Consider the following 13,549-nt stretch of genomic DNA (forward strand, 5'->3'; position numbering starts at 1 on the left):
GTGTGCACGGGCGCCTGCCGCCGCCATCTTTGTTGAGGGCGGCCGAGCGGCGCTTCCCGTTTCCCTTGCCCGGGGGCGCCGCAACGCCGCCCGGCCGCCATCTTTACTGCGGGCAGCCCCGCCGGTTCTGCTGCCCGCGGCTCTGCATGGCAGCCGCGGCGGGAGAGGGAGGCGGGGACGGGCTCCGGCCTGGGAGCGGTGGGAATCAAGCGGGATTCACGTTCCCGCCTGCAATAGTGTGAGGAGGCCCCTGGGAGGCTCATTAGCCCCGTGGCTCCACAGGTAACTGCTAGTCAGAGTGTGATCCGTGTTTCCAGTGCGGGGCCGACGTGAAGAAGTATGTAGAGCTGGTAGCTACGCGTGGAAGTACGTAAGCGGACAGGCTCTGGGCAATGGCCCTACACTGAAATACACAGTAACTTCTGTGTTGCACAGCTGCAGGGTGTCAGCATTCAAAGTCAGGCCAGCGGATGGCTATCAGGAGTGTTTGTGAAGCAGGACAATTCTCTAAGTAGTTTATTCTGAATATTCAAATTAACTTCTGTGAGTTCTACCTTGAATTTTTCCTTTTGTTTTAAGGTACGAAGGAAAAACAAAAACACTTGCGGTAAACAGCTCTTCTTGTATCGTCACTGGGGATGATTCTGTAGGCAGGGACTGAGTAATTCCATTCCTTTGTGTGGAGCAGAGGTTTCCATTAGCTGGCACATTACTTACCGCTGTGATCACTGCCTTCCCTTCCTTCAGCGTCATGGATGCAAATGCCTAAAACATCCCCAGTCTCTCTGATCATTGCATAACACTTTATATTAATACCCACACAGAGTAACACAGTAAGTTAACTTTTATAAATCTGTAGAAAACTGAAGGCTTCAAGAAACTTCTGTAATGATTTCAGTGTAAGATTTGTCAGTGCCACTTAGGCTACATATTAGTGTTAGCTGACGTGTTCTAGATTTTTCCCTTTTTGTGTCACGTGGAATGGCAGAAGTGTTGTGGAAGTGCTTTCCATGGACAGAAGTGTTGTGGAAGTTTTAAGTCTGTCCAGTGTCGACTCACAGAACTCTGGAGTGATGCTTATGGATGGACAACCTTCCTGCTGCTACTGAAACTGGGCATGTGAGGGAGTCCCACTCTTGGTCCTAGTCTTATCACAGAATTACAGAACTCAGTTCTTGTAAAGGGAACAAACTTTATGCCCTTTGTTACAGGGGGTAAGGCCAGGGATATAACCAGGGTAGCTTAAGTGTTCAAGGATACAGATTCATCTTTGGGGAGCTCTTCCACAGGCAGTGATGATGTGAGACAGGACAAAAGCAAAAATACGTGAACTCAGTGGTACAACATACAGCTTATATTTAAATAACACAGTTTTCCACATGGCTGGATATTTTATTTACGTATTTTTCTAACAATATATAACAGATAAAAAGACAAAATAAATAGATGACAAATGCAGCTATACTCTCAGAAACTTGTTAAAGCACCTAGGATAGACTGGAAAACTGATAAGACTTGTGTTTTTAAAATACAGTCTGTATGTAAGACCCTGTTTACTTAGTAATATTTGGAATTAGAAATCTACAAAAGAAATGTACCATGTATCAGCACTGTAGTCCAATTCTAAAAATACTATTTGTTATTTAAATACCTGCAGAGTAGAGTCAGACTATTAGTTCAAACAGATGAAAAAAAGAAATTAATGAAAACTAGATGAAACTTTTACATGCTTGATTCATTGCTCACAAGTATTTTGGACTCAGCAACAAGATTTTTGATTACTTTGATTGCCTTTTGTGTAAATGCAGGCACACATGATCAGGCATTATCTCCATGCATAAATGACCGTCGAATCAGAACTCAACTTTGTGGAATGGCTAAATAGGGAATGGTGCCTATTGACATAGTGGTTTCCCTACTGAGTACACTACAATGATTCCCAGGTTACACAGCCCAAAAGCAAAAAAACTCCTAAACTAGCAAAGCAATGAGGTAATTACTAAGAAGTCATAAACCCACTCAGAATAAATGCTCTTCTGTTTTCTTTTAAAAGCAGTGCTGCACTTTTACCTTTTGTACTAGAAAAATAGTAGAAGCTGCAATAGACATAAGAGACATTCTTGACACTTAAAAGTTAGTGTTTTCTACTGCTATAAATGAAGACGGAAATATTTGTAACTTTATATAAAGTAGAATGTACACCAAGTAGTTTTGAAGTGGTTGCAATGCATTGCAATTGTTTTATTAGAACATACAAATTCACTTAGACGTCTTATATAATGTTGTGCAAGTCAAGTGTTTTGACTTGTACTAAGACATCCATCTGAAAATATATTTTATAATCTCATTTACAAAAAAAATAGATTACGAATCATTTTGAATAATCACTTTTCCACCATTTCTGCAATTTGTTTATACACCAACAGGAGAGGTACAACAGCTAGAACAGCTGGCAAAATAACAGCCTAAGATACAGCAAATAGACACAGAAGCAATAATAATTTGTTCTAAAATAATTCGACTAAAATGATTCTACTGAACAGTAGTGGCATTTCTTTCACATAGATATATAAATCTTTGTATGAAGGCATAAATTTGTACAGGGTACAGCAAAAGAGGGTCCAGATATTGAAAACTAAGGAATATCAAATCTTTGTTTAATCAGGGCTGCTGTAAAGCTGTTTTCTGAGGTGTGTTACCACTTTTTAATGAAAATTGAATTTATTAATTTTTGTTAACAGAAGAGTTGTATTTGAATGCTTTCTTTGTTCCCATCTAATTTGTTCCCATTTTAATACATCTTAGAGTTTCTACTAAAGAAATTACTCCTTTCTTAGTTTGTTACCAGTATGTTCAAATAAGATTTTTATAATGGGTTGAGAATGGAGATGCATTAATTTCATGTCCCTTTATGATCCAGTTTGTGTTAGTATAAAAAAGAAGCATACAGAGAAGCAAATGGTGAAGTTAAGACATTTCAGCCTTTTAATGAATTTATAAACCACTCTCACCTGCTACCACTTGAAATCCATTAGCAAGAGCACTTCATTGATACACACAGAGGGTGCAGATGGGAAAGGGGAGGAAGGTTTGGCAGACTGCATGGATGTAATTTTCTAAACAAAGGCGATTTCAGTGTGTACATTTTGGGTGGCAAAGTTCAGGGTTTGTTTTTCCTTCCCCTCTATTTGTAGCCATCTCTTAGGAGAACAGACTAATGCAAACATAGTGTCTGTACACATATTGTAGACAGGTTAGTATAATAAACCTCCCCATCACTTTTTGCCACTTTTGGCATAAATTATATATAAATCCAAAGATAACAAAGCTCTTTCTTATAATCTGTACTAACTGCTTAGCTGATGCAGTGGTCTTTGTTGATGTCTCTGTTCTGGGGAAACTTTTGTAGGGGGTTCCAGTTGTCCATATATGTAAATCAGGTACTTCCCATGGGTGAAGTTTACTTACTGATGAGTGAGGAACTGTTTAATTTTAATCCTTTGTAATTGTTTTACAGGAGCTGTCTTGTGACTGGTCAGCAGAGAGCTGCTCAGGAGTCACAGCTTTTCTCAGGGATTGGTGTCGCAGCCTGTAGGCAGAGCCAGTGTGGTGGTGAGGACAGGCCCGACTACAGCTACAGTAGCTCTTCCTGCAAGAGCTTTGCAAGTTCACAGAGTAAGTAATGAGATTGGGAACCACTATATTATGTTTAAGGATCAATGAAAGCAAAGAGATTGACACAGAGGCCTATGGAGACCCCAAAAACATAAAGAACAGATGGGGCTGATGAAGAAAGTAGTGGTGCCCTTGTGAGAAGAGAAGGGTGGGATGAAGAGAAAGCCCTTTTGAAACTATTCCACACGAAGACACAGGTTACTGCATTTTCTCAGGGTGGGGGACCACAAAAATATAGTGAAGCTCTGTAAAGAGTAGATGCTGTAGGCCTGAAGAGATTTTTGGTTGGTAACATAAGATATTTGGAGAATCTTAAACTTTCAAGCCCTTCACTTAAATTCTGAAAACACATAGCTTTTCAGTAGTGTGCACACATCTGGCAGTTGCAGGAAACTGCAGCTCCTAGACTCTAGAATCATATTTAACATTCTAGCACATACAGGATATACACCCTTGTTTTCCCAGAATTCTCTGAGCTTCTTTTCCAAGTCCTGATAAGGAACTATAACAAGTCTTCAGTACACACATTTATGTAGTTTCTTTAGAGCCAAACTTTACACAAAAACCTATGTCTGTCTAAAGGACACCATGACTTGCATCTAAAATTCTGTGTGACGTCTTGCATTGGTCATCAGTTTTTTCACTTCGAAGGCATAACTTCACCTGTTGCCTTCATTTTTAGAGAATGCTTCCTTCTGTGGTATTTTCATACCTGTTCCTGACTCAAGGCTTAGAGTTCCTGCCAACACAGCTTTTTATTTCAAGTCAGAATGCCTCATCCAGGGGCAACAGTGATGGCTATCTTGGATAAAGGCATTGGCTCTTTTTCATGGTACTCTCTCTCCATGTTCTGTAAAATACCTAAACACAAGTAAATGGTCCCTGGCTGTTAATGAGAAAATAATCCTGCCAGCATCTTTTATGGCATCCTAGTCAGTTATGTCCACTTGGGAAAATTTCAGCAGGCCAATCTGCAAACTCCAGATATAAAGAAGCCAAGACCACCTCAGGAATTTCCTGAAAATGGCATAAAAAGTAAGAAGTAACAGGTTAAGAACCTTGTTCTGTTTCTCTCCTAGTTGTGCAGTCTAGGGAAGTAGTTCTAGGCTAAAAAGTAGATCAATACAGGTACTTAAATTCAGTAGTTTTACAATAGTCAGCAAAAGGAGGAAGGTCAGGCATCAGCTACTCAGTCTGTCTGCTTTAGGGTGGAGTTCTCCTAGCAAGATTGTGTCACACAAGTGACACTTAGTTGCCATTTGCTATGACTGTTGCCTGTAACTAATTCTGAGTTTTAATCAATTACATACAAAGAGAAGGCCGGTGTGTGTAGGTGGATGAATGGTACGGGAAGATAAGGAGCTAAAAGAGAATTAGGGTATTTTAACCAACTCTCCTCTAAACATCTTTCTTTCTTACTTAGTGTAGACTCAGGTTAAGATGTTGTTAGCTGGAATACAGATGGCTAAAGCTGGCTGCTTGGTTTCTCTCAGTTTTACTACTTTTGGGTAGACTGAGACAATTTTCATTTGTAGAAGGAAAAAACCCCATTGTTTTGGCTAAAACACATAGCCTAATTTTGATCTGAACAGAGGAGTTTTCCTTTTAAAAATAAAATCCTGTGCAACCAGGGGCTCACTCCGTTATGACAATCAGTTGTATGGCCTACAATCCTAAGTGCCTGCACAAGAATGTGCAAGTACTGTGGCTGTAAGATACACCTAAGGAGTTTGAGCAAATGCAATTCTAGCAGGTTCTGCCATGTTCTCATGCAAAAGAGGGAATGCAAGTGGGATGAAGCTCTGAAACAGAACTAGGGAATAGGAGAGTCAGGCAGCTAGGTATGACAACGTGCTACAGACAGTAATAGGGACAGGATGTTTTTTCATTAAAAAAATATTACTATAAATGAAAACAGTAAGCATGTATTAACAGTTTTTTCTCTACTAAAGAGCAAGTCATAGAGGATGGAACTGTTACAGAAGTAATTTGTATTTCAGTAACAGCTTATTAAATAAATTAATTACCACGTAACTTCAAGTAGTCATCAGGTCTTGACCGTAGAATGTATCTGTTACTCTCTGGGATGGAAATAAGAAATTACCAAAGGAAGTAACACCTCAAAACAGGGCAGTCAAAAAGTCTAGAAAAACCAGTTCTGCCACTAGGACACCTGCTGTCCCCCACTGCTGACAAAAGGAAGTCCAGACATGTATCAGAGGGCAAAAGTCATCATTTACTGTCCAACTCATACACACAGTGCAAAAATAATTTATAGTTTATTACTCCTGTCAGAAAAGTATTCAGGAACAGATAAACCAGTTCATGTTTAGAACCAAAAGTAACAGCATTTACTGAATTATGCTTAAACTCTGTACATACACAAGCTTATATGCTGTACATTGTCATAATTGTGAAATTGAAAAATTACTAAATACAGAAATTATTTGCAATTCTCTTTCCTAGAAGGTAAAATAACAATATCTGTTGATGGATTTATGGTGTGTGTATATATCTCGGAGGATATACTTACGCACACCAAGTACATACTTATATTGAAACAGGAGTACATTGCTATACCAGTGCCAGTTGCAGACAACTGAAAGGGTACTGGGTATCTGAGGGTTCACTGCCACTATTTAGAAGCCATCATTTTCCCAATCTATTCCCAGCTCTTATCAGGAAAGTGCATTACCCAGAGACAGCTATTGTTACTCCACTCTGGAAGGACTCTGCTTTCCAATTACTAAACATGGAAGCGACACAATTTGACAGGTTCTTGTTTGCAGGAATCTTAACAGCTGACATCCAACCCAGTGATGGGAAGGGTCTGGGCTGGATCAAAAGAAGTTGAACACTTTGTATTGTTACTGTACACCAGCAAATCCAGGCACTTAACGCTATCAGTATTTCTATTCTCAACTGTTCTAGAGCTATGGGCAAAAGCTTATCTTTATTATAATCAAAAACAAACTTTCCCTAGACCTCAGTAGGATAGGACATCATCTTACATTCTAATGGTACTGCATTTTAACGAAACCAGAATTTTAAAAGTTTGGCAAAGTGCATACTTTAAGAGAATCATTCAGATATTTATGATAGTTTAACTGAACTTCAGAGTCAAAATATGATAAATTCTCTACAAGATAAAGGCACAATATTTACAGGTACTCTTACCACTGCAGCTTTAAATAAGATAAACTAAATAACACTACTATCTTTGAAATTAAAGTGTTAAGAATTATAGTAATAATCTTTCATAAAAAAGTAGATATGCTTGTGCATTTAGTACTCTTGATTCTGGAACCATCTGAACATGGGCATCACTAACGTACACCCACTGTCCTCCTGATGTTCCCATGGCTTCTTTTAAACCTGAAATGCAGAAGCAAAAGAAATTTTTTCTTGTCTTTCACAACATTATCAAACAAATACAGTGGCTATTTCGAAAAGCAAGAAAAGCTTCTAACCCACAAGAGTAATTCATTACTTAGATGCAGTCCGCTATTCATAGTTGGAATGTAAGTTTGACATGTAAGTTTGAAACTTATACGTCAAAGAGCACTGTAATAGAAATTGGTGGAAGACAATGCAATGATGCTGCCATGGCTTTTTTCATTTTTTTTTTAGAAAGCCAAAGACATTTCAAGTACAGCTTGCTGAGTTCCAACAGGAAGTTATACTAGAACACAGCCAGTTCTGACATTGAAAAAAGATCCTATTTTAAAAGCTGACCAGTGTAAAATTAAGAACATGAAAAGATCTAATCTGTTCTAATAATCATTGCAAGACAAGCATTAGACTGAAGGAAACTTGGATGTCATGAATAATGTAAAAGATTGTCTTACTGGAAATGAGCTTCAAATGCAAAGTGATACTACATAGGATAGAAAAGATAATGCTTGGTTCTCACTTTCCCCCAAAAGGGAAAGAGTAAATATATTTACCCAACTCTTGACAGCATAACATATTATTGCTGCCACAAATCTTTTACTAACAGATTCTGATTCTGTCCTGGCAACTTATTTCATTCTGCATATCCATCAAGTATTAGTAAGAACTAGTGTGCTCTTCTCAAAATGCCAACAGAAACCCTACACCAAACCTTATATCTTCCATGAAAAAGATTCCTGCTGTTCACATTAGACCAGAGTATTCCAGATTTTTAAGTATGAAAAAATTCCCAATCCTAAAATACATAAGATACATAAAATGCTCAAATATTTAGAAAATGTAATTTAATTTAATGTCATGGATTTGACTGGTGTACTAAACCATTTTCAAATACTGGATGTATTATTTTGACTAGGAAAGAGAGGAAAGTTTTCCCTCAATTATCTGTTTAATGGCTGAATCAAAATTCCATTATTCACTCAGCTCTATATGGGATTAACAGCAGAAGTAGGATATGCATTGTGTGCAACAACAACAAAAGAGAACAATTAATAGAATCATAGGTTGGTTTGGGTTGGAAGGGACTTCAAAGATCATCTAGTTCTAACAGCTCTCCCAAGGACAGGGACACCTTCCACTAGTTCAGGTTGCTCAGAGTTCCATCCAACCTGGCCTAGAGCACATGCTGGGATGGGGTTTCTACAACTTGTCTAAAAATCACAGATTACTCTCAGCTAAAAAATTATTTGCTATAAATCCCTGTAGACAGTTGCTTTTGGTTTACAGTGAAGGAAAGGAAGCGCTGTCTGTACGTACCCAGAACGGTTTTAGTGGTAGAAATATGCTCTAGCAATTTCTTGGAAGATGTCCTGACTTTCACATACGCCGCATAATGACCACCTCTCATTGACCCACTGTGCTCCACTATTCCATAAAGACTATACAGCACTCTTGCACCATCCATAACGTTCTGCATTCCCAGAAACACAGAAAACAAAGGTGAATTATTTCACAATGAATTTTACAGGTGTCTTAAGTACCTATCAGCAGTACTATTCCGAAAGAGGCAAACAGACATCTACAGCATTTCCAACAGTGAAACACCTCTATTACAAGTCCTCAGTAGTCTTGTTAATTTAGTTACCATAGAGGCAGTAATACTTGTCCTTAATGCTGTTAGATACACCAACATCACCAGGGCACCACAGCTTAACTAATACTAGCTAACATCTGTGATATTCTTGTCATGAATGGAATTGCATATAATTACAGTTCTGATCTCAGGACACTATTTGAAAAATTCACTCTGTAATTTAATTTAAAAAGGAAGAAATAATCATCATTATCGTCATCATCAATCCAATTTAACTTGTGATCAGGACAACAACTGCTGAAGTACAATAAAGATTTGAAATGGTACCTTGCAAGATGCAGCGCAAAATGGTGCTAAGTCTAAAATCAATGGGAAATCCACATGCCTGTTTACTTTCCGTAGACTCAAACCAGCCTTCAAAAGAACAGAAAGGAAGACTGTAAAAGAAATATTTTTACTACGAAGCTTTTTAAAGATAAGGTATATCACTGTACTATTAAAATTAACCAAATCCAAGAGTAAGATTTTAACTGATTTAAACCTTGTTATGTTTTCAATACAGTGTCTGCTACACATAAGCATGACAGACACATAAGGGGTTTCCCTGGATACATCAGGATGGCTAAATGCACTCTGAAGGTGTTAGGATAATCACAACATCACCATGTTTCAAACAGTGCTTCTACCAGGTCTCCATCTAAAAAGGCAGCATTGGGATCACAATGGCACTTGAAGAATTGCTTGTTCACCAGTGGGGCAGAGGAATATACAAGAGGGGTTTGGCCTCTTACCTGGTGGAATCTTTTCAGGTGGAGAATAAGAATAGCAGGAACTGAAGAAATCAGCAGCTGTTTCCGAGCATTTGTGTAGACACCTTCCATTTTCTTTTCTGTATTTATGAATATCAAAATAATTTTTAGAGTGAAGGCAGTCATATGGAATTTTTAAAATATTTTCTAAACATCTGACAAAACAGATCTATGCTATAATGGTTTTGTACTTGTTATATAAAACACAAGGGAAATTTTGTGGAGTAACAGAAGAATATTTTCTCATTTTTCTAGTTATTAATAAACATAATCTGCAAAATCTGAGCATTATTTTAGCCAGTTTTGTGCAAATCAGATCAGAAGCAGGAAGCCTGTACACTATCTAGGTCAGCTTGCACACTGAGATACCTACATTGTCTGTTACTATAGCACCCAACTTTCCTGTTAAAACCTAAAATAAATGGATGATCCCTGGACAAAAACTGGAAGGCACAAGTCTCTTTATCTATGCTAATGTCCTAATCACTGAGAGTTTAGTTTTTCATTCTTCAGTTCTTTCTGAATGACTACATACTTCATACTTATTTAAGAGAAAGGTCTGAGGAGAACTGTCTACTTCAGGAAGCCTCATAACTTATTGGTTTGAGCATACAGGATTGGGATATGTGGCCTCCAAACCCCGTACGGTGCATAAGGCATGGAACACAGGGCTCTTACCAAAAGTAGCACAGTGAAAACTCCACAGAAAAGCTCCACAGTAAAAGAGAACATGTCGCTAGCATTTATTTTTGCTGACAAAATTAATTTACTGGTTTTACATATGTTCAGAAGAAAATAGTTCATTTGAGGTATAATGGTTAATTTTTAATCGGGTGACCTCTTACATCTTCTGTTTTAGAAGGAAAAAATAAATAATGATTAGTTGTGAATTGATTTTACTTTTCCGTTTTTCATGGTGCCCATGGAACCCAAGTGTTATTTATATAGCACAGTCCAATGATGATTACAGGAATGATTATAAAATATTATGTTTAGATTAATTTTTCTGAATTTACTCGTGCTTAACTTGTATCTCTTCAGGTATCTATAAATGCACAGCAAACAGGCAATTTTTTGTTATTATAAGACATCCCTCTATATTTTATTTACAGATTATGAGAAGAGCTTAATTTCTTCATTATTCTGAATTTCAATACCAAAAAACCCCCAATCCTCTTAAAATGTTTATTTTTCATGAAATTTAAATTGTTTTTCTTATTCAGTGAATGCTTGGGCCATACAGGCATCAAGGAAAAGATTGTCAGAAGAAGGTACTTCTCTCTCATCTCCATTCTTACAAATCCTGGAAGTTTTTTTTCCTCTCTTCATTACAACTCTCTTTTTTTGCCCCTTTTCCATACATAATTACATTACTTCCCTGAGTATGTAAGCTACTGGGGCTGAATATTACAGCATTTATTTCAAAGCTTTGAGGATTGTAAGGAACAGAAACAGCAGCAAAGATTAGTATCGAGCAGTGCATATACTCAGTTTATGGTCATCTTTAAATTCATTATCTTGGATAGAATAAAGGTGCAAAATAAATTCTATGTTACATCTACAATTATGTTCTAATATAAAAATTAGCCTTGTTGCTATTGCCTGATGAAGTTTTAAGTTGTTACAAGCAAGTTCTGCTTGGGGAGACATTTTCTGTTTAGCCACAGCAGGGAGGCCCGTGCTGGAGCAATGGAAGAGCAGCCAGCACACAGGCTTTGGGAGGCAATGCTGGAAATGGTCCAGAGGTACAAGCACTTTACCTGTGGAGCTGGTTTTCTTCTGATACTTCTGTTTCCTCTCTGTGCAGCTCTCACATAAAAGCTTGTTGTTCCCCATTAAGAGCTCTACAGAGGTGAACTGGTAAAGGCAGGACTGAACAGAACATTCCTTTGAGCTAGTTATGTAGCTTTGGGAAAGCGTCTGGAAAGCATTTTGAGGGGTTTGGGATAGTGAGGATTTGCCTACTGAGAACATGGAATTATTTGATAAACCCAATGCTGGATCGCCACAGCTTGGTTTCTTATCTTCATTTACAGGCTCACAGAAGCTAAGCTTGGATATGGCACTGGAAATCATCTCTTCGTTGCTGTTGCTCGGCTTGTTGTGCGGCGTTTTAGGGTTTAAGTGGTTGACGTGCACACCAGACACGCTGCTGGGTGGGCTCAAAGTTGTTTGCTTAGAAGCACTTTCGCTTTCTGAGGCTTCACTGTCTGCATCAAAGCTGCTTTCAGAGCGGCTGGCTTCCTTCTCACTGCCCTCTGTCTGGCTTCCATTGACAGCTGCCTCAGCAGTGGGGTCTTTGGAGTACAGGACACCAGAGCTACCTTCCAGCTCAAGCTTTTTGGCTTTTTCCTGCATGATAACAGGACTTCTTTCTTCTTCCTTTGAGGAAGCTTTTCTGGCAAGCCGTCTCTCATGGTTCAATTGATTCTGTAAATTATGGCATTATTAATTCGGTAATAGAGGGGAGAAATAGAAAGCAGATTTGTAAGCTGACATCTTTTGAAACATGATTCAAATTCAAAGCAAATTCTTGGGGGGTTATATTGTTTTATATTCTTCATCTCTCATGTTTGAGATAGCTGTGTTCCTTAAGATGTTTTAATACTAATTTAGGATTAGAAACCTACACCCCAGTCAGCTAAGAGCATTATACTTACTGAGAGATCAATACTTCCCACAACTAATTACTTTCACTTTGTGACAGCTGTGGATGGCACATTTGAAGTGGTATTCGCTAATCTAATTTAAGCTTCTAAAAGGCTCTCAAGTTTAAGCTACTCCCCTCACCTCCCATGAGAGGCGTTAGTTGATGAACAGCCCCATAAAAAATTCAACTCACCTTGCAGGCATTTATCATAGAATTAACTAAAGCATCCCTAGGACGATGTTTGCTGATTTGAATATTACCTGAAATTGACTTTTTAAAAATCAAGATTGCAAGAAGAAAAAAAAGATTGCTTCCACAGAAAACTACTCCTATAGATTGAAAAAACCAAACCCACAAAGCTGCCATAATTTTAGGTGATTTGCAACTGTTCATGACTCTTTTCTTGCCTTCTTTTTTTTGGCTGCTTTCCAGAAGAAATGAGCAACTTTCCTTCCTCTTTTTTATTTCCTTTATTTGAATTGGATCAAAATTGCAGTGGTACCAATGGAAATCCTTCCACTCACCTCAACAAGTTGAGTTTTAGGGCTTTTCTTCTATAACAATGTTTCTGCACTACTTCTTTCCATCCTTTCCTTTGTTTCTACCTCATGTCCTTCTTCTACTTCTCTCTCATTCTCTTCTCCTATCATTGTTTTATATGGTTATTTTATATGGTTATTTTTTCTTCACATGTGTTTAATGTGTTAGGACCTGATTCAGGAGAGTTTTTATGGTACTCAACAGAGCACAGACATTTGCAATAGTCCCAAAAGCAACATGAATTGAAACTAGCCTGCAGATTTTCTTTTTCCTTATAAATGAAATGCTGTAACTGAAAGCTAAATGGTTACCAATGACTGTCATTTCTCATGCTTCTAATGATGACCTAAATATTTTAAAATGAGTCTATGTCAGCTATATGTATACTATAAAACCCGACTGATATGTGTCAAAATTCCCTGGAAGTTCCCAGTCACCCTAGAAACTTCAGTTAACTCAGGATGACTGGTTAGTGTGAGTATATAAGTTCTTACCTTATCTTTTGTTAAAGTGTGTTTCTTGACAATTTTGGGTTGATTATTCAGTGTACCGATAGAAGAACAATTATACTGACCAAGATCTGCCTCCTGTACACTTTTACTTTTACCTGTTCTTCCCAAGGGCACAGGTTTTGCAACCTAAGAAATTAGACAGGAAATCAGGAAAGGCAACATGTCAATTTTGTTAATCCTTTGCAACCTACAGAAAAGATGAATGTAGGTGGATTTTTTTTGTTTATTTTAGAAAACAGTGACCTACATAAAACAATTAAATGGCCCCCTGAATTGTGACATAAGACTACTTTCTAATGTTTTTTTAAATCATAAACTCACTGTCATTATCTCTGAAGCTTCAACTGAAAGCCACAAGGAATATGAATGATACAAA

At 37.9% G+C, this 13,549-nt stretch overlaps 1 protein-coding gene and 1 long non-coding RNA gene across 7 annotated transcripts in view; one reads left to right on the forward strand and one right to left on the reverse strand.

Moving 5' to 3' along the window:
* Positions 1-57: 57 nt before the first annotated feature.
* Positions 58-6,870, forward strand: LOC121659280. The gene is made up of 2 exons (XR_006014246.1): positions 58-282; positions 3,518-6,870. It is a non-coding gene; the product is annotated as an uncharacterized LOC121659280 (long non-coding RNA).
* Positions 5,931-13,549, reverse strand: part of USP45 (ubiquitin specific peptidase 45) — a 49,469-nt gene continuing 41,850 nt past the window's right edge. For 3 of the 6 annotated variants that reach the window (XM_042017228.1, XM_042017227.1, XM_042017230.1), the window contains 6 exons: positions 13,156-13,299; positions 11,232-11,901; positions 9,454-9,551; positions 8,990-9,076; positions 8,386-8,539; positions 5,931-7,050 (listed from right to left, as the gene is read on the reverse strand). In XM_042017228.1, the coding sequence (XP_041873162.1) occupies positions 6,917-7,050; positions 8,386-8,539; positions 8,990-9,076; positions 9,454-9,551; positions 11,232-11,901; positions 13,156-13,299 (1,287 nt within the window). In that variant the 3' untranslated portion in view covers positions 5,931-6,916. Of the gene's footprint in view, positions 7,051-8,385; positions 8,540-8,989; positions 9,077-9,453; positions 9,552-11,231; positions 11,902-13,155; positions 13,300-13,549 lie in introns of those variants that run through there. The other 3 variants (XM_042017229.1, XM_042017233.1, XM_042017232.1) reach the window with 3 other exon arrangements.

This window comes from Corvus kubaryi, unplaced genomic scaffold (genome assembly GCF_017639235.1).
Source record: "Corvus kubaryi isolate FWS band 111438036 unplaced genomic scaffold, C.kubaryi_AGA036_p1.0 split3-73, whole genome shotgun sequence".
NCBI lineage: Eukaryota > Metazoa > Chordata > Aves > Passeriformes > Corvidae > Corvus > Corvus kubaryi.